Source organism: Phalacrocorax aristotelis, chromosome 1 (assembly GCF_949628215.1).
Source record: "Phalacrocorax aristotelis chromosome 1, bGulAri2.1, whole genome shotgun sequence".
In the NCBI taxonomy this organism is placed as follows: domain Eukaryota; kingdom Metazoa; phylum Chordata; class Aves; order Suliformes; family Phalacrocoracidae; genus Phalacrocorax; species Phalacrocorax aristotelis.
The window spans coordinates 155,048,718-155,070,890 of record NC_134276.1 but is presented as its reverse complement, the minus strand read 5'-3'; the positions used below and the strand labels follow the sequence as shown (position 1 = coordinate 155,070,890).

The window sequence follows — 22,173 nt, the reverse complement described above, 5'->3', positions numbered from 1 at the left end:
TGAGTATAGTCAATTATTTAAATGATTTATATATCAGTCCCACAATTTCGATATTCCATTATTCACTGGCTTAAAGTCTTTGATCATTACTATACTTATCTTCCAAAGAATTCAGAAGGCTTTGATGAAAGAAAAGTGAGAGGAACACGGTTGTGTAGTACTTCTATACTGTGAATATTCCATGCTACGAATGAAAACAGCTGATCTTTCCCTTACCATTCTATTTCTCTCTTCTGAGGATGAAGATGATTTTCTTTCCCGTTGGGGTCCTGGTGATTTCTGTAATGCTTTCACATTGGTGAGTGACCCAGGCAAAGAGGCAGGAGGTGTTGCAGACAAACCTGCAGTTGAACCTAAATTTCAGAAACAGGATAATTTTATCTAGAAGAAGCCAGCTTACAAAAATGTATTGACTAATTAGGTGCAAGAATTGTGTTTAAGATGCAGTATCTCCAAACATTAATATAAATATTAAGAGGAAACAAACATATACTAGGAATATTGTCCTAATATTAGATAGCGTTGAAGTCTTCAATTTCAGGAAAAGACAAGTCTACAGCAAACACCCCTGGATACCGGATAGTGCCCAGTTTGTTCATGAATTATCAGAAAGAAAATGTCTCTTTAAATAGAAAAAAAAAATCTTTTAATTCCACCAGTTTGAGAAAAAAAAGTAGTCACATTTCAGTTAGCAGCAGCTACCTCGCAGATTTCTTGTAGCTAACCTTTTAGTGATCCAATAAATAGCTGAAATACTGTACTTTGCAATCAAAATAGACTAAATGCAAAAAATTGAAATGTTTTCTAGTTGAGTCTCCAAGTGCCACCTGAAAACCATCTGGCTGTTTTAAAGCTATCTGTTAGCAGAGAGCTCTTATTTAAAAGTAAATATTAGGCTGTAGAAAGGATTAAGAAATAATAAGTACTTTAGTTAGCTATTTGAAGCATATTCTATTAAATACAAAAAGAACAGTACATCTGTAGCCTATATGTTATCTAAACAAATCTATGCAGGAAAATGTCACTAACAGAGCTGTGTTTCAGAGCTCCAATGGCTCTTTACAAATAGAGCACTTCAACTAGACACTGCTTTTTAAAATACACCATAATTATTTCTAACAAGGTTATGCTGACCCTCTCAACGCAAAGGACATAAAATAGGGTCAACTGTTAATTAAATTCAAGCTGCTCTGCTAAACAATGTATGTCATTGTACAAGATCTCCAACATTCCAATGCCTTCTCTCACATAAGTGCTCTGGGAAGTGGCAGAAGACAATACTCCTCCTCCTATTCCTTCAGATGCCCCTTTCTTACCAAAAAAAGGGTCTCCTAATGCTAACTTGAGTTAAAAAACTGACTTCGTGACTTTTAAAACTGTTGCTGCAGTTCAGCTAATTTGCTGATTAATCTGACTCTATCCATCACTGCTGGTCCTCCCTGAGCTAAACCCCATACATTTAGAAGGGGAAGCACAAAATAATGACAAACCAACATGTCAAAAATGGGACGCAGCATCCATAAACTTTGTCCCACATGCTAAAGCAACAGTAATGATGCATATTGGGCATCCTAACTACATTTACAAGCAGCTGGAAGCCAGTGAGGTAAAGGATGGACTTTTGTTTATTTTCATGTTACAGTCACTACACTGTCATATATTTACTATATTATTCATCTGTAATCACACATATATGGGATTAAATGTATGATGTTCTCAGAGCATGAGCAATTTTCCGACAGTTTACTGGGTTACAGATTTTCTCTGTAATGGCAAAGCTCTACTAGAACCCATTTTCTTTAGAGGTAACTAAAGTCTCCTACTTAAATTTTAATACCACAATATAGAAACACTAGCACAATATTCACCCTTCACCTAAAACGCTAACAGCACATTGTAGAACATTCTAGCTAATCTGTTCATAATAACACCAGATGGCCTGTTTGCCAAGTTATTAGAGTAGAATACTTCAGATAATGTTGGGCTTAAGCCATTAGCTTGGGCTCTGAAGCTGGATGTTAATGTATTCCATTCTATAGCCACTTTGCTTGTTGCGAACACCTGTCTTCTTACAAAGACTTCTGGAAGAACTTTACAAGTTCATCAGGTGAACTGCTCTTGATACACTCTGAAACAAGAGTCTTTGAAACAGCCAAGATGGTAGCGTTTGAAAACGACACTACATGCACTGAACTACCCACTTCTGTATGTATACATATAGACACAAATATTTACATTTCATGCTATTACTCAATAGTTGGTTTCTCCAGCATACGAAATCCCAGAGTTTTTTTGGGATTTTGTGCAATACAACAAATCCATTGACAGCTTTAGGCCTGAATTACCCCCAGAGTCAACGACGTGAAAATGGTAGAGTCTTATTTTACATGGTACAGGACAGAAACAAATACTCTTTCATTGGAAATTTACTAATTAAATAAAAGCTACATGGTCGAAACCATCTAGGGCTCCAGTGTGGTATGAATAGCACATTCTCAAAATGAAGCATTTCTTGATGTGACCATTACTTGAAAAGCTTGAGACCTAACAAGATATCAATGGAAATGATTGTAATTCACATTTGATTTCCTAGATTACTTTTAAAAACAAAGACTATTAAATATAGAAAACTGTTAAAGCACTGAACTGACTTAAACTGAACAGTCAAGGAAATTCTAAGTTAAGGACATTATTTTATCTTTGAAATCACTGCAATGCAATCCAAGGACCTTTGTTTAGAAAAACTATGTTAAGGTCCACATAAAAACCCCAACTATGAAATTCCTTGCTTTTGAAGATTTAAGTCAGACTTTATTTATAGTCATTTTCAAGCGTGTAAAGGTGAAAGTGAGTATGTGTGAAAAGCACATTCAAAGCATTCCAGCCAGGCCAAGCAAAAAACAGAGGTGTTTTGATAACTCACACACTTACATACACATGGTGTGAGGGTGAGGCACAAACAGCATCTGTGGTTTTACTTATTTTGTTTGGGTGAAAACAAGAAAGAAGAGCCCAACTACCTCTGAACACTGGGCCAGGCTCAAAATCAAACACTATTTCACTGGGGACAGAATGAAGGAGGGGACTGGGAGTCCGGGATTGGTATTTCCGAAGACAGCGCATCAGCTGGTTCAAAGGGGCTGTTAGAGAGAAAGAGACGGGCAGGCAGAGACAGAAAGACAGACACATAGAAGAAATGAAAGAAGTCATGGGAAATAACTAGGATGCTTTGACTCCTATTCATAGATTGCTTCTGTACTTTGAAGGAAGAAAAAAAGTCAATTACTAGTAACACTGTGTCAGGACTGGGAATAGCCAATTGTTTTCAGATGCCAAGCAGACAGTTTATGATCAAAAGTTAAAACCAATGCGATAGCACAACATTTAAATACTGGACAAAATGGGCAAAACTGTGGAGAGCCACACCTATCAACACATACAAAAACAGCAAAAACTGACAACTTTAAATCAGTAGGTTTGCAGGATTAAAGGAAAATTTCTCTCTAAAAAGCATTCTATCACTGGCATAAGAAAAAACAGCTCCATCAAACACAACGCAGTAGGTAGGTACCATCCCACCAACTACCTGATCTGGATGGGAGAAAAAGTCAGTGATAGCCCACAGCACAAAACCTTAGAAATCAGGAAAGAGTGCATTAAGCTAATTCAGACTTCACTTATGGCTGAAGTAAGATATAATTAGTAGGAGACAACTGTGTTAATGATTTGGAGTTGGAAAAACTGTCATATGCCTGCCCTACTTGCTATTTCTCTATTTTTATTATTCTTATATTATTACTGTATTCATAGGAATAAACACAGCACATAAGAAGCCCTCTCAGGACCTTGACAGCCTGTGAGAGAAGTGACTTAACAGGCCCATGCATAACATGAGAAGAAAAATAGATCTTCTGGCACTAGTTCTGACTTAACCGTGAATTAGGGCTGCATGTTACTGAAGGAAACATAATGAGACTTGGCTTTAGGATAAGGTCCTAACAACCTTGTTCCAAGAGTAGCACAGGCATGCAGTACAGCAAAGCAGCATCTTCAGCAGGGGTAGAGGGGGAGAAGAACTGGAGTATTTCATGCTGCTTTAGGATGCAGCAGTTCATGTGGAAGGTCCATCTACCACGTTGATGGTTTTCAGATGAAAACCCCAATGTTTCCATGCGTGGAAAGGTAACAACAGGCATAAAAATTTTGGCGAGAGAGTTGGGAAGTTGTAGCGTATCTATGTGCAGCGATGTGAGTGAATGACTGTGTGCGTGTGAGAGCAGAAAAGTGATGGTGCAAGACAATTTTAAAACTAAAAAACGAGATACCACTTCAGAACTTTTTCTCCTTCCGTCTCCCCCACTCCCAGAATGACCAGCAAATGACTCAAACCTTTGTCAAACAAATATTAAGTTCATGGACAAGCAAATGCAAATTCATTTTTTGTTCTAGTTATATTTTTCTTTGTGCCTGTGTTTTTAGAAGGAAGTAGAATAAAGGGAAGGGACAGTGCAGTTGTGTAATTAAATATAGCACAGTAGCTAGTTTAAACACTACTTACCTCCCTCTCCTCGTAAACCCTGGTCTCTAATCAAGTCCTATTAAAAAAAAAAATTGTGTTTAGTTTAGGTATTATCATTTACGTTCCAGAATCAACTGAGACCGATCAAATTGAGAATCCATAACCTCATATACTGTCCATGAAATAAAAGTTGTTTTCTACCCTGGCTTACTAATAGCTGTGACTCCAAAGAACTATTTATAAATACTACTAAACTTTTCAAAATCAGTCGCCTTAGAACAGCATCTCTCAGTAGTAAAGTGAAATGTACACTACTCAAAATAGATGCTGACATGAAAATATTGATCAAACACGCAGTTGGCCAAAATGCATGAAGAAATATTGAACCAAACGTTCTAGTTACAGTGTTTGGGGCACAAATTATTTGAACTGTCATATCAGAAGCTGGGACACCAATTTCCTGTACCGAGGTATATCAGTCAAATGAGTTCTGCTTCGTTTTTTCTTGTAACAAAGCACGTCATTTGCATAGCCAGGCGCACTCTGTTCTTCTCAGAAATGACTAACTGTAAAAGGTTTCCTTCACTTGCAATCCACTGTGAACTGAGAGTATCTTTAAAAGTTATCTCCAGACTAAAAGCAAACTACACTAAGGATTTTTCTAAACAGAAGGAAATTAGAAGATTCTAGGAGTTACCCTCTGTATGCCCATTTTCATCATCAAGCTTCTTTTATTTTTGGGTTACACCATTATTTTATTCCTTTATATACCTGCACTGCTGCCCAAAGCACTGGCCCTGCCTCTCAGCTGCACCACTGCCATATACCATATGCAAATGTCTACGTGGCCACACTCTTAATACTCAGCTAACATTTAACCTTTCACTAGGCTCACATGCAAAACAGATTTTGTGCCTCAGTGTCCAGGCAGACTTCAAGACTGCTCACCTGACAAATGACTAATTTCTAGAGAGCAGACTTAAGGGTAAAATACAAGCTGTATACATTAGCAAAATTAGAAAGAGGTTGTTGTGACCAACATTTTGAAAGGTCCTAGTTGGCCTTATACCTAATATCAACCTTTATTATTACTTACAATTCTGCCACACTTTTGAAATTTCTGGATGCTAACAAGTTAAGTGTAGCAGTTTCTGAACACTCCAAAAGAAGTCTCAGAACAACATATATTGGGCGTTTGAAATCCTAAGGAACATTCAGTAAATCTGAACTCAGCTTACTGCAATAATTTAATTTTCTTCAATGCCAGAAATACTATTTGAGTTACAAATACTAAAAATCCCTGTCTTGCATATAAAGAAATATGCTTAACACATGTAATGGTTTGCAAGAGCAGTTACTGGGTTTCATATTCTTAACACTGTGGTACAGCTAGCAGCATGAGCCTTGGGACTAAAGACAAAAAAAACCCCAATGGTTTGTGGTAGAATATTTCTTTGAAAATGAAAGGACAGCACCATCAAAAGACAGTTTCTGCTTTTGGAGAATGGATTATGTGCATTCTTACAGCTCTCAGTAACTAAAATGTCTTACATGGGATCTAGGAAGATTCTGACAGGCCACCAAGGGTTAGCTTAGAAACACTGCACCCCTGTGTACACATGATAAATTTAACGCACTGATATTCTAACAGAAACCTCAAATTTACAATTCCTGATCCAAACATTATTAATACTTACATCAATATTGACTGGCTCGATTGTATTGATGTGAACATTGGGAGCTGAAGAGGATCGGTCCCGTTGCCCAAATTGATTCCGATGGTCTTCATCTGCTGGTCGGAGGGGCTGTGGGATTGGAATGGATTTTGAAGGAGAAGGACTAGGGAGAATTGGTGGTCTGAGAAACAAAGTCAAGGAAAAAGAGGATTTAGGTCTACAAATGGCTTAAAATACTGCATAGTGGGTGTGGTAAGTCCTTTTCAACTATAATAATACATACATTAAAAAAGACTTATCTAAAGGCCTGCATAAAAACCATTTATAATGAATGATCCCTACTCCCCTACGATGAATTGCAACAACTCTCTGCTGCACAAACTACTTAATTACACAGCTGTGTTCAGTTAAAAGAACACAGAAAACCCTAACATACCATACCAAACTAGTAATAAGAAATCCTGATCTGAAAAATTTATGTAGCCCAACATGCACTGCAGATAGCAAGATACTCTGTAGTTTCCTCACTTCAGAGTCAAGGCAATGCACTGTTTTTAATGGCAACCCATTGAGAACTAAAAATGCATAACATCTCACGTCAACATTACAGTCAGAAGATGTCACAAACCAAATCGTATGGATGGGATCTTTGTTCAGTGAGGAAAGACTGAAAATTACATATTGGTCACTCAACATAACTGATTAAATATTATGGCCAATGTAATATGAATTATTAATACTAAAAATAAATATATCACCTCTTAACCTCAACCTTAAAGAAATAACTTTGAATAAAGCAACATTTCAACATTATTTACAGTGCTACAGTTAGGCAATGCAATAAATTTGACTTTAAAGATAAGTGTTCAGACTATACAGACAAGTTTTCTGAAGAAATACAGATGCTGCCAGTCATAAATGTAGATAAAGTCTTTAATTTATGGCATCACAAATCACGTATTTAAAAGACAAAACATCTAAACACTTGCTTTTTTGTTCGTAAGAATGCAGAATATCGCTACTTTGGTTATTCATTTACTTTGTTGAAGTATAATAAATGGGCATTTATCTCTTACTCAAGTCAAGGTCTGTCACTGTTAAGTCTAACGATTCAGTTTAATAGAAATAATGCAAAGGGTCAATGAGAAACATTTGCCACCTTTGTCAAAGAAAACTTTATGTTAAAATATACATGATTTCTGACAAGGTTTTTAGAACTTACAGAAAACACAACTCCTAAGAGAGGAGTAGAGTCCTCCAGCCACTCAGTTACTCAGGGGTTGGTTACCATGCCCACAAAGGCAATGCCCACAGGGAAAAGATTCAGAAATAAGCCATATAGCAGCATAAATCAGCAACAGGACCTGGTGCCGCCTCCTGAAAGTGAAGTGCTCCTTGGCCTCTCCAAAGATCTTTTAGGGGCAACTAACATTTCAATAAGATCTCTTAACATTTTTTCAGAAACAGGTCTGCTTTAAAGACCGTTACCTTACCTTTCATTGAAGAATTTACACAGTTTGGCACTGATCCCAGAACTCAGTGCTATCTGTATCCTAAGTACCTGTCATCGCTTCCTTCCTGGCCAACAGTCTCACAATTGAGAATGGCAAAACAGAGCACTTGCGAATTAATTCAAGTAACAGTCTAGTAAATCTTGTAATAAAATAGTTACATTACGTTTGGGAAGTGGGGCAGGGGAAGAATAGGTAGGGGTTTTAACCCTGTTTAATTTTTTAAAAAAATAGTTACCTATTGTCACATGAGAGAATATAAATATTGGGAAGACACTGGGAAGCAATGAACTGAAACTGTCAATAGACAAATCTCTGAGAAAGGGCCTCAAACACCCAGCTTTTCAGAAGATGGTCAGAATTTCAGAAACATTTTTTAAATGCAGTGGATGTACATATACATAAGCTCAAGTTTTCATTCATTGCTAACAAGTGCCTTTGGGTAAAATCTTTTCTATTGTAGATGAGGAAGTTTTGAACTCCTGAATGTTTTTGTAAGGAAATCATGCAACTAGAACCCACATCAGGAGATGGGACACTGTACAGATACAAGTGCAGGACTTGGCTGACATTCTAAGGCACTGTATTTTCATGTAAAGGCATGTCAGATGCTGCACAGAAAGATTTCAGAAGAAAAGCCTAGCAAGCATCTCAGCTGAGCCAGTACTATCATTGTTGGGATAGATAACTCCTGCTCAAACTTCCTGAGAGTTCTCTAAAAATGAAATTACGGGAAATGTGTAATGAACCTTGCCAGATCACTGCACTAGGAGTGACTGCGAGACAGCATTTGAGCTCTGGCACATGACAAAAACAGAAGCAATCAGATTTTCTATGATCATGAGTAAGCCAAGGGAGAGAAAGCCAAATTGCGGAAATATTGTTGCAATTACATCCTCCTTGAGTCATAAATTGTCATCTGCTATGGGAATCTGCAAATACTGCAGTATTTCTGGTCACAGGTCACCATGCCCATCATGTTGCTAGCACAGATAGCATAGCATGCTGCATCATACCATGTTTGAAAACAATTTGAATAGCTGTTTCTACTCATTAAATTCTAACTGGGGGAAGTTCAGATCTTTTGAAAACAATTACAGGCTGATAAAGAACTCTCTTTTTTGGAGTCTCTAAACTAGTAATAGTTTAGTGCAAAGATCTCTGGGCTTTAGACACCAACAAATCCAGAGATGGGAATCTCATAAGCAGTAAGCCATGTGCTCCATCTACATAATCAGTATTTCATTAATGGGTGTATTTGTGACACTTACAAAAAGGTAGGTTATTTTTGCTAAATGGGAATTTTGCTTGAAAAAGGTACCTAGTGAAGAGAAAGACACAAGTGGTTTGCTAGCCAGATCACAAGCTTAGAAGAGATTACCACCAGCCTCTGCCTGTCTGCAGCAAAAGCTGCATCTTGGTCTGCATCAAGATCTTGATCTACAGAAAACATGTTACCACAAAGAATGCAGCAGCCCTCCTGGCTACCAAAAACCCATTCTTATAGTACTCCTAAATTTTAATTACTCCAGGAGAGTAGAAGGGACACTGCTGCAAAAACGACCAGCCATCATAATTTCGAAAAGGGTGACATTGTCTCTTCCAGGCAAGTTACAAAACTAGTTCTAGAGGCTGTGCAAACATAGCACCAGTGAACATATTGACCAGGAAAAAAAAAAAAAGCAGCAGTTTAAATACCAGGACCCAAGTTTCTGTTGTTCCTGTGGCCTTTGTGAGCAGTTAACAGACAACCTGCTAGCTAGAAGAGACCTTCTACAAATAAGGAGGTAGATATCCTGACATATTAGAGAGATACCACCTCATCTTGCACAATTTCTTCCAGTCTCTTAGATGTGGGCATTCCTTTAACAAACAATTCTCAGCTTCCCAGGCAACAAAGTTATAAGAGTTATCAAATCTCCATTTAATATGTTATAACCTTTCCTGGCAGTGTGACAGAACATGCTTTTTCCTTGGACCATGAATTTGGGATAAGTACATTGTTCCCTCCCTTTTTATCAAGACAAAACAGAAAGAGGTTTTGTCTTTAGCGAAGAGTAATCGCCGACAAATGTAGATTTTTGCCTGTTGTAGATTTTGTGCCAATGTGTCCAGATTTACTATTCAACAAAATTGGGTCCATGGGAAAGAGGAAGGTAACTTAGACAAGTGCTCACACATGCTATGTTATTTATAAGCAAATATTTGTATAAAATCATATACAGTACCTCCACTGCATCTTAGAAATTGTAATTATACAAGTTAGCTCACTTTACAAATAGGAAAGAAAATCTAAATACAGATTTTCTTCAATTTCCTTTAATTCACCAATGTGATGTTTCATATGTTTAAGAGCTGGTCTACTCAGGAAAGATTTTTCTTAGAAGAGGCTTGTTTAGGCTTCAAGTTTTTTGCTTGGATTTTTATTTTGCTGTAGGTAGGTAAATACTTAAACTGAAAATTCACATTCAGCGAGCTTCAGTTATAGGGCATGTGCCACTGCCCTTTTGAAATTACAGCATCTTTACTGCACTGAGATTTTTCTTCTCCCCTGCCCAGCCTGAACAAGTGCATCTCAGTTTAGCCAGCGGGCTCCACATAGTACACGCTGTTCACCTGGTAGCTTCATGCTCAAACCAAGCCAAACCATTTGCAAGCTAAAATGCACACCAACACATTGTTTTGGGTGTTTACACCAGAGTACAATTGGCTTTGTTTTTTGTTACTGATGTTAACGAAGAACACAGTGCACTTCCATTTTCGAGCAGTTTCTAAGGTCTGCTAAGGATCTGGGATACAATGGTTTTTCAACTACACTAGCAAGCAGGTAAATTGTAAATTTTGGAGGCCAAGCATGTTCTAATTTAATTACTGTGGCACTCCATAGATATTGCCAGAAAAGAGGTTTTTTTATTATTATTATTTCCCCACCTCTGCAGCCTGGAAACAGTCAATAACCCAAGATCAAAGGCTGATTTGGAGAAAAGGATAGCAGTACAAGTTTGTAACTACAAGCTAGAGATCACTCTTACAGCACCCCATGAAGTCAGTCTAAAAGCATCATGGGACAGATATGTAACAGTTGTAACTTCCTATGTATTAGTGGATTTTTCTATACCATGATAACTTGTTTTCATCCATGTTGGCTTGTAGGTGAAAAACAACTGCCAGGATTGTCACAACGGTGTGCATTTATACTGGCCTTTGGGACCAGATCAAAGCTTAGCAATGCTTTCCCAAAATTTCTGAAAGCTTCATATACCAGGGGCTTATCAAGAGAACCCACAAAGCTGTCATTAGACCCCCAAACCAGGCTTCAGTTCACTAGCATGTTTTTGCAAGTAAAGGGGGAGCAAGAGGGTTTCCCCCACCTGCTGTACAGACTACAGATTATTTTTCTAAAGATTCTGATACCAAGCTCAGCAAGAGTGCATACCGAGTTGGATATTGTAGGAAGTTTGCTGACATTTACATGGAGAGGTCTGGAAAAGATCTGGTGCCAGAATTTTTAGGGCAAAGTTCATCATTGTTTCATGCCATAAAACACAAAGCTTTTGCTCACTTAAACACATGGGGATCTAAGTGGTGGTGTAGTACTAAATATAATATTGCAAGATTATGTCCTTGTTTCTTTGGTTTTTCAGAAGCTTTTCTAGACATTTAAATATCTTCAGCTGAGGCAGAATGATCAGTGAACATTTGGAAGACAGAAGGGAAAGCAGAGGTGTTTAATCACAGGCTGGAGCCTGCTCTAAGGCAGGAACTGGCAAGCTTCCAAGAATGGTGCACCAGAGAGTCCCCCTTTCTTCCTTGAATTTAGAAGATCAAGCGTGTTGGGAAATGTTGTTTTTCAAAGAGCCAAGATGTTGCCAACCTGCTTACTAGCAGTGTTCTGCCTCAAGTAAAGCAGACACTTCAGTTTCTATCAAGTCCAACCTGCCTCTGTGCTATTCAAAGTCCGACCATGCACCCCCTGACCACCCACTCCACCAGTTACTTACCCTGCCATAATATCTGCCTCATGAGTTTGCCCAACTTCACAACATCTGAGAGAAAAGATGGAAATTGAAAAAGACAACTTTGGAATATTTTGAATAGCTACTCTCTCCCCCTTTCATATAGCTCTAAGATCCAGGGAACTGGGTTCACAGAAATTCTGTGCTCATATTTGTTGAGCAAAGACACAGAAGAAACTTTATGATGCAATGAATGAAATGAATACAATGTATTATATACAGTTTGCGTACTTGAATTTTATTACAAATGGCTATTATTAGGGAGACCTACACTTCTAATAATCCTTTCCAGTTAAGTGCAGATTATAACTAAAATGACTGCTTTGGCACAACAGGATAGTGCAAACTGAAAGAACCAAAATGGGACAAAAGACCTGATGTGGAGACTGGACACATTTTTTAAGGGGTTCAGAAATGTGCAAGTGGGACCATGTGTGCTCCTTTATCTTGGGGTGGAACATCTGGAGGGACTGCCTATGCTTACAGTTGGAAGAATGAAAGGCTACAGGACTGGATTGCTTTGGGATGTTACACATGAGCAAAGTGAAACAAAGTTCTCCAGCACGTTTAGCAGCTTTTGCTTCATGTCCAGTGGTCTTTTCCATTATGTCCCTTTCTGTCTCCAGCTTCTCCATTTGATCCCTTGACAATTTCTCAGCACAACACACACGCCTTTGCTCTTGAGCTTGTCTTGCAACACAAACTCTTCCTTCGGGCACTTTGCCTGCTGCTGAAGGAATCCCATCACAAGGCTGAAGATGAAGAATGCTTGCCTTCTCTTTCCTCAGGTTTACAAAACAATTAGTAACATCCCTTCCTCTCTGGGCTGTGCCATTCTAGGAAAACAGAAATCAAAGGAACAATTATTAAACTAAGTATTAATAAGAACTAGTTCCTCATATTTTCAATCCCATTGCCCAACTCTCAAATTTCAATCCCTTCCACTCTTCCCAGACAAGACAACCTCAAATGCCAGACTTCTTTTTTTATTCCAGTTGAACTGTTGTCTCATTGTAGCAATACCCTTTAACAAAACTGTGGGTAAGTATGTTGTTATAGAAAAGGCCACCTTTTTTTCCTCAAAAGAGAAATTAATATTTCCACAATTATGTTTTAGTAATACTTCTCTGCATTTTAAGAAAGGCAAAGGGTAACTGGAGAAAGGTACAGACAGTAATATATGCTCATACAATAGCACCTGAGCTGCTTCTGGAAAGGAAATGCTACAAACAGATGTTTGGGAAAAATTGCATTACTTTAACATGCGCACTACTTATGAACACCAGCTGATTATTATAAACCATTTTCAAAATAAATAAAATTTTAAGGGCATGACGTATTTTTTTTTTTTAACAATGAAGTGTAGAGGAAGGAAAAAAACCCGAAAGTACAAAGCTAGAAACCTTTTATAGATCCTGCAACCACAAGCATTTACAGATGCAACCTTAACCTCAACTGGCAAGTATATTTAAATGTTAACTTTTTATATATGTGAAGTTAAAAACCATAAGGCATTAACCAGCTTTGGTCTCACTTTTTCCTTTCAGTTTTTACTTCATGAAACTAAGGCTGCCTAAAGTAGTGCACGTATCAGTTAAAATAATCCATCCTGTTGTATCCTCATGAACTGGTAAGAAAGCACAAATGTGAGGCAGAGGTAACTGAAAAGTAGGAAAATTTAGCATATACCACTATTAGGATTGGGGCTCTATAGTGCCTTTGGTATTGCAGGCGTTTAACACAGTTGGTATGAACAAGCTTCTTCACTGACTAATAGTTCTAGCCTGGTTATAATTTCAGCTGTACCATGAGAAAGGCAGGGCCTGCTTAGCTTAGAGAACCACAGCAGCAGCATTGTCCACAATCTGCTGTGCTAATACCCACAGGTTATAAAGGCAACATCCACTAGCTGGAAGAGGCACTTCCAAATTTACTTGAAACTGCACAAAATAGTACAAATAAGAACATCATCTATTCTTTGTACTTACCAAATGAGGTTCCCTCTGCAGGACTGTCCATCTATTTTCCTGGGAGGCATCATATTTGATCTTTCACAAAATAGTCTTGGCTGTCCAGGGAATTTCTCTTCCAGTTAGAGTCCATAGGTGCCTGAGTAGCTTCCAGCTGTGTTTCTGCTTTAGTTTGGACACAATGCTCACTATTTCAAGAGAGCCTCTCAGCCAAATTCAGTTCATCTCCATGCAGCACACATCCTGGGAATGTTTTTCTGAAGGCTTTTGTATTTGGTGGTGTTAATGAGTCTGCATCAGGTTTCTTGACTTCGATACGCATCCTTGAGTTAGTCTTTCCTGAAGATTTGTTCAGCTACCTAGTTCTGGGTGGTGTCAGTGATCTCCTAGCTACTGGGAGCATAATCTAAATATTATCACTTAATCTCTTCACAGAGAGAGGATCCAGAATCTTTGTTGGAAATACAGGGGGCGGAAGCTGCGGTCAGTTTGAGCAGTCTAGTTCTACAAAACCTGGATTTGCAGCAAACAAATGCTATTGATATATCCCAACATCTAAATAGGAGGAAGACAGCTGGTCTGAAGGACCCTAAAGCAATGTGTACGTGGAAAAGCTACTAAAGCAGTATTATGAACCTTGAATTGGCATCTGTTCATACTGATTTTACAGTGGTGTGGCTTATTCTGAAACAGAAGTACATCACTTCAAGGCAAATAAGTTGTAGCTTGATAACACAAACTAAAAGAATTTGCAAGGATATAGATTTGGTTTGTATTAATTTTAAGTATAAAATCTTTCCAGGTTAGACCAGGTCTAAGCTAACATGCAGAAGAAATCAGTTTAACAGGCAAGGCCCCAATTCTATACTTAAGCACACATTTATCTCAAGTTCATTACTAACTGATATCATTCAAGTGAATTAAAATATTCACTTCTTTAAAAGTTAAGCAGAGGATATATTTGCATGACAAGCCAGATTACAAAAATGTAGTGAGTTCCAAAGCAGGATTTTGAGTGTTTCTAAGCACACAGTACTGAAATGTTATGTTATTAAACGGCAGGAATAAGGTCATACCCAACAGAATCTGATGAGGGCACTGAGGGGTACGATCCAGATGCTGGGGTGGTCTCTCCTAAGGAGGCCTCCTCCTGCGGTATGGGGTGATGTTCAAAGAACTTGGAGACAAACAGCAAACTGTGAGGCAAGAACAAAACGAAAACAACCTAACTTGTGCAAAACCCAGAAGCTTCACAATATAATACCCAAAGATTGGGACACCACCCCCCCCACCCTACCCACCCACCCCCACCCCCCCCAAAAAAACCCAAACCACCCAAAAAACCAAACCAACAAATAAAACCCAAAACCACAAACAAAACCCTCACCAAAATACAGATTTTAAAATAAAGGCTACACTAACATATTTATCTGCAAGATTTGTTAAAAATATTTACTTGACAAAGGATCAAAAGGTCATGCCTTAAACAAAACTTTGCAGAAAGTAATTTTTTAACCTTTTAGTTGAAATTGCAAACAGCTGGTTCCTCAAGAATGCACGACATACACCTACATGTTGAGTACACGAACTTATTTTAATGTTTGCACTGATGCAATGCCAAAAAAACCAAATGGATAGAACTATGTTATCCATCAGCCCTGAGCACAAATTCTAGAGGTGCCTAAGGAAAACAGTTACAAGTACAAACATAAGCAGAAATGGAATTTATTCTTGGCGGAAAGACCCTAGCATATTAAATGATTTCTTAAATGAAAGTCTATTTAAAAGACTTAATAGCCTCCACTGAAGCCTATCAAATAGAACACAGAGCCAGTTTACACAGGCTCCTTAACCTACATCAGAGACTTACACAAATAGATCAATAACTGAACTCAAGAACACACGACTGTTACGGACATTCTTTTTATGTTTCTTACCTAGGCAAACACACTAATGGATTTATTTTCAATCACTGTAAAAACCAACCGTGATTTCACCGTATTAAACTAGTGTCTCTTAACATTTTTTTCAGGTTGAAGGGAATAAACCTGCATTTAACCCCATACCTAAACATTTACCGGCCCTAACCATCACAAAATAACGAACCACTTTTGATTAAGGATAACAACTGTGAACATTGAAAAGTCTGTCTGATATGGTCAAGTGCTCAGCCACCCCATTCATGCTTCAAAGAAAGCACTTCATAGTCCAGCAAAAAAAATATGAACTGATTGTCTGAGCTAGCACAGACAGAATATGAGTTATGCAGTCTCACAAGAACAGTCGAACTCCTGTTTTTTCCAGGCACCTCCTCTGACTTCCTGAGTTACAGATTTAACACAAGAAATCACTGACAGCTGTAAGCTTAATAAAAGGCTCAACTTCAAAAACCAATTGTGATTACTTACTCAAGTTGGTCATAATTAACACACATCAGTGGCACTTCTGTACTACAGCGCTGGTGAAATTTGTAGCCACATGTCTGGCACCGGAATCCCTGGAAAAGCAGCTTTCGACAAAAGTCGCAGAATGCTAACGTGAAGAATGTTTTTCGTACCTATGTTGTCAGGAAAAAATCATAATTAAGTAGAGTCCTGTAAACCTAAGATAGGCTATTTGCTTGGACCTCCCTCAAATACACCTACAAGCCTCTTATTTAAAATTGTAGCTCCAGCATCAAAAAACAGATTTACATAAAAGATTGTCTCCTTGTTGAAAGTCTTCATGCATTAAAATTTTCTTTCAACTATTTTTTGGAATTAATGCTTCACATCATTAGCAGTAAGAAAAACAGCAACAAATCTGAAGCAAAACAGTGCACTATTATCATGCTAGAGACAAACATTCAGAATTTAATTAGATACAACCTATAAAAACAAAAGCTGCTTAAAGATTATCTCATCTTCTAATTTTTCCAGCAGCGAAATGACATTTCTATGCAACACTCACAGGAAATACACATATGGCTTATATATATGGCTCCTATGTATGGTTATGTACGTAGTTGTAATCTGGACTACTGGAACTCAGAAACATTTAAAATCGCAAGAGGTTGAACATATATTATGCCCATATTATAGGTGTGGAAAAATGATTTAGTTTCATTTTCAAATTTAGCAACACTTGGCAAAGAAGCACATTCTAATTGTATTACTAGATGTAATAATCAGAATTTCAAAAGGATATAACAAAAATGTTAAGCCTACTAGACTTTCATCTAACTAGCCGTAGCCAAACCAGCTTGTTTGAGTAAAATAGTTTAAGCAGCTTGCAAATAGAATTTGGGTTTTTTTTGTTGAAAAGAAAGACCTTTTATTTAAATGTGAAAAACATTATTTCCAGGATTTTCTACGTAGCTAGAACCATTTAGATGGATTCTGTTTAGCAGCTTCCATTTACTTGGTGCCTTATCAGGTCAAAACATATTTGTGCACTAACATCACTGATGATGTCAGCACCACTCTGGGAATAGTTAGTTCATTAGTTAATTGCTGCTGCAGAGCCAGCAGGGAGGCCCAGAATACATTTTATAGATACAGCAATACAAAAATAGTAGATTATTATTACAGCTCTGCAATGCAGTGCTGATTTAAACCCCCTACATTTATAGATTTTAGAGGGTATATTCCATCCAAATGCGAAAGTTTTAAGGGTGATCAAATACTCTAACACCACTTATTTCAATTACAATTCTAATTCACTTAATTAAAAACTTATTTTGCAACCCCCACCACAACCCATAGACACAAAACATTATTCAAACTTGTTATTTTGAATTTGAAAGTAGAAAGTTGATTTAAACCTACTCAACACTTCATAAAAAACAGTACATACAAAATTGTGTGTCGTGAGTGGCACATTCTCCAAGACTTCCACATGCAACTCCTCTCCCGTGAGCCAGGAAATGTCAGTGTCCCAGCCAATTGGCTTCTTCTCTCTAAAGTGTAAATAAGCCTTTCGTTAGCATCTGCGCACAAGCCCTGCGCTCAAGCCCTCGCATGTCTCCTGCTGAGGATGTGAGATCAGGTAGAAAGTTGCACTGTGGGGGTTTGCTACCCTGTCTAACTGCAAGAAACTTTACAGGCAAGACATTAAGCTCAACATATACCAAGGAAAGCACACCTTCCCTGGACAAAGAGCACGAAAGAATTGCACTTTTTCAACCAGCTCCAATAGTGGCCAATTCCTTGGTTCCAAGGTGGCAGATACCTTTCTGATCAAATAAAATACCTGTGAAAATACCTGTTCCACAAGAGTTCCAAAGAGACGGCTAATTTTGTGTGGTAAGATAATATATACAACTTTCTAGGGCTGGAAACTCCATTTTTTTCCCCCACAGGAATTCTATATTCAGTTAAGAATGCATGATAACCAATTCAAATAAAACCTGAAAGTTAACAAAACCTATTTAATACTCGTTTGGTTAGAGTGAGTTTGATTAACCAGTGTTTTGCCAGCAGTCTATAAGCTCATATTACTCTATTATGCCTATTCTTGAAGTGATTAAATCTTTTTCTAGGAGTTTGCCATTCTTTTTAGACATGTCTTCAAGGCATAAATTGTTTTAGTGCAAAGTATCATACCACTCTGAGCTCTGAAAATAACTCCCACAACGTTGGGCAGAATCTGCCATACTGGGTAACTCCAAGAAGAGATTCTAAGAGCAAAAACCATCACACACAAACCATACCCATCTTGTATTCTGTAAACAGCACAGCATTCTGGAATAAGACCCCTCATCATCAGAGCTTTCTTCAGGCTGTCTCGGACTGTCACTCCACATCTTGCTGGAACCTACAGGTCAAATATAAAAAGAAATTAATTAAAACAAGTTCAACCCTCAAGTACTAAAACCCACTTTTCATGATGCTTCACAGAATGCTAGGTAAGAGTTTTTTCAAGATCTATTTTGTACTGTGGAAAGTTTTATTGGTGAAGAATATATAAGCAATCTAGCTCAGCTAGAAGAGAGAACAAGCTCTGTGTCTTTATTGACATTTGGAATGAAATATTGACCCAACTCAAAAAATGACTTTCCAACTCTTCTCAACCTCAAGAACTTGGAGACACAGCACACCAATTGCTAATAACAATGTCCATCTCTAAAAAGTTTAGGCCAAGCTGTAAAATTAAGTGGGGCAAGATGCCAAGTGGGATTAAAATGAAAGACCTAACTTGGACTGCACTCAAAAAGACATTATAAAATGTAAACATTTTATTTTCTGTTTCTAAAATAGAAGATAAGCATGCAAACAAGTAAAATAAAACAATCATCTGAGTCAGGCAGATCATAACCTCTCACTTTAACATATATTTGCAACTCTGCAGACACTTCCTATTTGAAAAACATATTCCTCTTCTGTTTCACTATTTGTAAACTTTAAATACTAACAGGATGGGAAAAATGGAGAAGCACACTAATACGAGCCAAAGAACTGCAAACTCTGCAAACTACACAAAGTGAAGATACTTTCCTTGTCTCTATTCTAGCTGTAGGGATATCTTATAGGAATAAGTGTATCATCTCCAGGTATACCTGTGATTTAAGAGTGTATAGTGTCAAGCCATAAAAACAGAACAATACATAATCTGGTGATTAAGTGTAGTTAAGGTGTTGAGTATTACCCACTTACTATTTCTAGAACTCAATAGTGAAAATATGTAACACTTCAGGTGGTATACACACTGGGACATCTGTAATCATGGACAGCACCCCAAACATGAATCAAAAGGAAAATCCACAGACTTAACTAACCAAAAAAGTCTGTCTGATCACCTGAGACTCAGTTCTAGCTTGCTAGTGGCCTAAGCCAGAGCCATCAGTAGCCAAAAACAGTCTCTTAAGCAGCTTCAACTGGCTTTGGATCAGAGCCTAGTTTTTGCTCCTCGCACTTAAATTTCCATGGGTATTTAGGGGCCCTATGTCCTACTTAAGGATGACAGTGAAAAGTAGCAGTCTATTTCAAGCAGCTTTGCGAACACCACTTCAGGTTACACTATATATTGCGTTTCTAGAACTCAAACATATGCTCTCTCAGAAGACACAAATTAAAGGAATATTTTGCTTCCAAATCTTCCTCCCATTGATACGAAAGTGCTTCTTACAGGATATTTGTTCACTTCATCTGGTCAACACAAACATTTAAAAAAAGAGCATTTCTACTAATCCCTTGGAAAAATCATCCTATAGCATACTGCTTTACAATCTTGATATTCAGCTGTAAGTGACTTCGTTTTATGCATTCTATTACTTCTTAATGCATCTTTTTATTAAGTAACTTCTTCCCATCCTAGAAGTTAACACTGTGGCTTTCAATCACTTGTAAGTCATTCCTCCAGCAAAAAACATCCTTAACTGTTACTGATACCTGTCACTGGTATTAAGAAGGAACCTGGGAGCACCTATTATTGCCAATGTTGTCAACATCTTTCCATTGCAAAACTTGGCCCTCCGTTTCTTAAGTCTTCACCAAACTAATTGCTCACACTGAAACCAACTGTTCATAGGGTCATTCTAGGACCAGTAGCTCCTGCTCCCACCCCCTGGCAATGTGGTTTGCATAACTAATGCCATTTTATGAGGCAAACAGCAATTCTCTGTGACCGCATGGGTCACATGCTCATTCTCTTTCTCCTCATTATCAGGCCCTGAAGGTCCTGTGAACAAAGTAGACAAACCAGAGAGAGTTCTTCACCCCCTCCCTACTGGCTTCAAGGTTTCTGGGTGCCAGGCTGATTACTCCCTTCCTTGCTAGCCTTGAAGGTCCCAGGCACCCAGGGCCACCAGGAGGTGGTGACAGCCCCGTCACAGAACAGGGAAGCACCCAGAGCACTGTCTATAAGGTCAAGCAGTTTTAAGTTCCCCTTTTAGGACTTGGACCAGAGCTGCTGCTGGACACAGACCCGGGGCCTGCCATGGCCAGGGATACCTCTACCGTCCTCTGCTTCCTCCCAGCATTGAGGGAATGACTCATATTTTTTAATATGAATTTAGAGTCTAGATTATGGTTGTTATATTGATATGACAAACCACGTATTAAGATTTGACCTGATCTGCAGAGGGTCCAGGTGATTCAAAATTATAACTTAAGTTGTATTATAAATTCTGTATTGTGTTACTTATAAATTGTACTATACTGATTCTGCCTGTATATATCCAGTGTCATTCTAATCAAATTCTGTGCTATACCAATCATATGTTAAGAAAATAAAGCTTTAATTTAAACTACAATTTAGTGCCATCATGATGCTGCCAAGGATCCCTAAACCAACCTGACTGTCCCCTCAGTGTCAGGTGACAAGTTCTCCCTGCCTCCAAGGTATACAGTTACAAATACAGAGTAAATATTTTTAAGAGTTTGACTAAAATCCCTGAGGATTTCAGAGGTGTGCTCCAACTTCCCCCACACGTCGGGTCCAATCATGAGCCACTCTGATGGAGCAAGCGAGTGTTCTTTGGCTCAAGGCTATTTGGCCAATCCTGCTGGATTGGGGTAGAGCCCCCCCAGACACTTTCCAGCAACCTTGGGTACTTCACCACTGATACCACAGTGGAAGAAGAAATGCAGATACTGAGAGGGTGACAGACAGACCGTGGCAGGGGAAAAGGGGACTAAAGAGAGCCAAGAAAATGGTTGGGCATGAAGGAGAAATGGGAGGAGAGAAGCAGGACAAACTTAAGAACTCACTAGGGAAAGCATGTGTATACTGTGAGAGGGGATTGCCATCAGCAGGTTGGTGGGAAACATCCAAACAGGACAGAGGGAAGACAGACTGAACAGCTAAATGAGGCAGAGGGCAGGAAACAAAGATATGATGAACTACCATGTAGGGGAGAACTGGTTGAAACAGCTGGGGAGGCAATGCAAGCACATCCTGAATAGGAAGCTTTCATGCTGTGATTAGGAGAAAAGCTGGCTCGTTTTGGACAAGGAGCACCATGGGAAGGGACTGCCTAAGCAAAGCATTAGAACTGAGCATAGAGGGGGGAGAGGTACTAGCTCAGGCAGAAAACTTCAAGGCAGTAAGTATTAAAAGAAACCAGGGTAGTAAAATCTAGACCTGTGTGAGGGAAAGTCAAGCAGTGGAAATGTGACTAAGATTAAAGAGAGATTAAGAGAAAGAGGGAGGGAGCCTTGTGCTCACTGGAAGGCATTTTCTTCCTCTTGCACTCATCCTCCATAAGGGACGACAACATTCTCCAGTACCAAAAGCAAAGATCTGCATCAGGAACCGAAAAGTTCCAACTCTATTAATGAATTACACTGGTGTAAATAATGCCACTTCAGATTATTTTATTTCTTTTTAATTCTACTGAAAAGAAGATTTATGACGTTACAGGCTTCCTTTTAAGAGATCGTTAAGGTCAGAAACACAAGCTTGCAAAATCCGGGCAGTATCAGAACGAAGGCTGTCTACAGATACGCAAGTGCAATAGGACCACGAAAAATGTGCATTAAGCATCTCGCTCACTTATTTACT

At 38.4% G+C, this 22,173-nt stretch overlaps 1 protein-coding gene across 2 annotated transcripts in view; it reads right to left on the bottom strand.

Moving 5' to 3' along the window:
* The window catches only part of BRAF (B-Raf proto-oncogene, serine/threonine kinase), an 80,140-nt gene that overhangs the window by 18,706 nt on the left and 39,261 nt on the right, over window positions 1-22,173 (bottom strand). The window contains exons 4-11 of one of the 2 annotated variants that reach the window (XM_075117111.1): window positions 18,383-18,486; window positions 17,527-17,629; window positions 16,101-16,249; window positions 14,769-14,888; window positions 11,708-11,752; window positions 6,217-6,376; window positions 4,559-4,595; window positions 217-353 (exon numbers count right to left, since the gene is read on the bottom strand). In XM_075117111.1, coding sequence (XP_074973212.1) covers window positions 217-353; window positions 4,559-4,595; window positions 6,217-6,376; window positions 11,708-11,752; window positions 14,769-14,888; window positions 16,101-16,249; window positions 17,527-17,629; window positions 18,383-18,486 — 855 coding nt within the window. The remainder of the gene's footprint in view (window positions 1-216; window positions 354-4,558; window positions 4,596-6,216; window positions 6,377-11,707; window positions 11,753-14,768; window positions 14,889-16,100; window positions 16,250-17,526; window positions 17,630-18,382; window positions 18,487-22,173) is intronic. The other variant, XM_075117120.1, reaches the window with a different exon arrangement.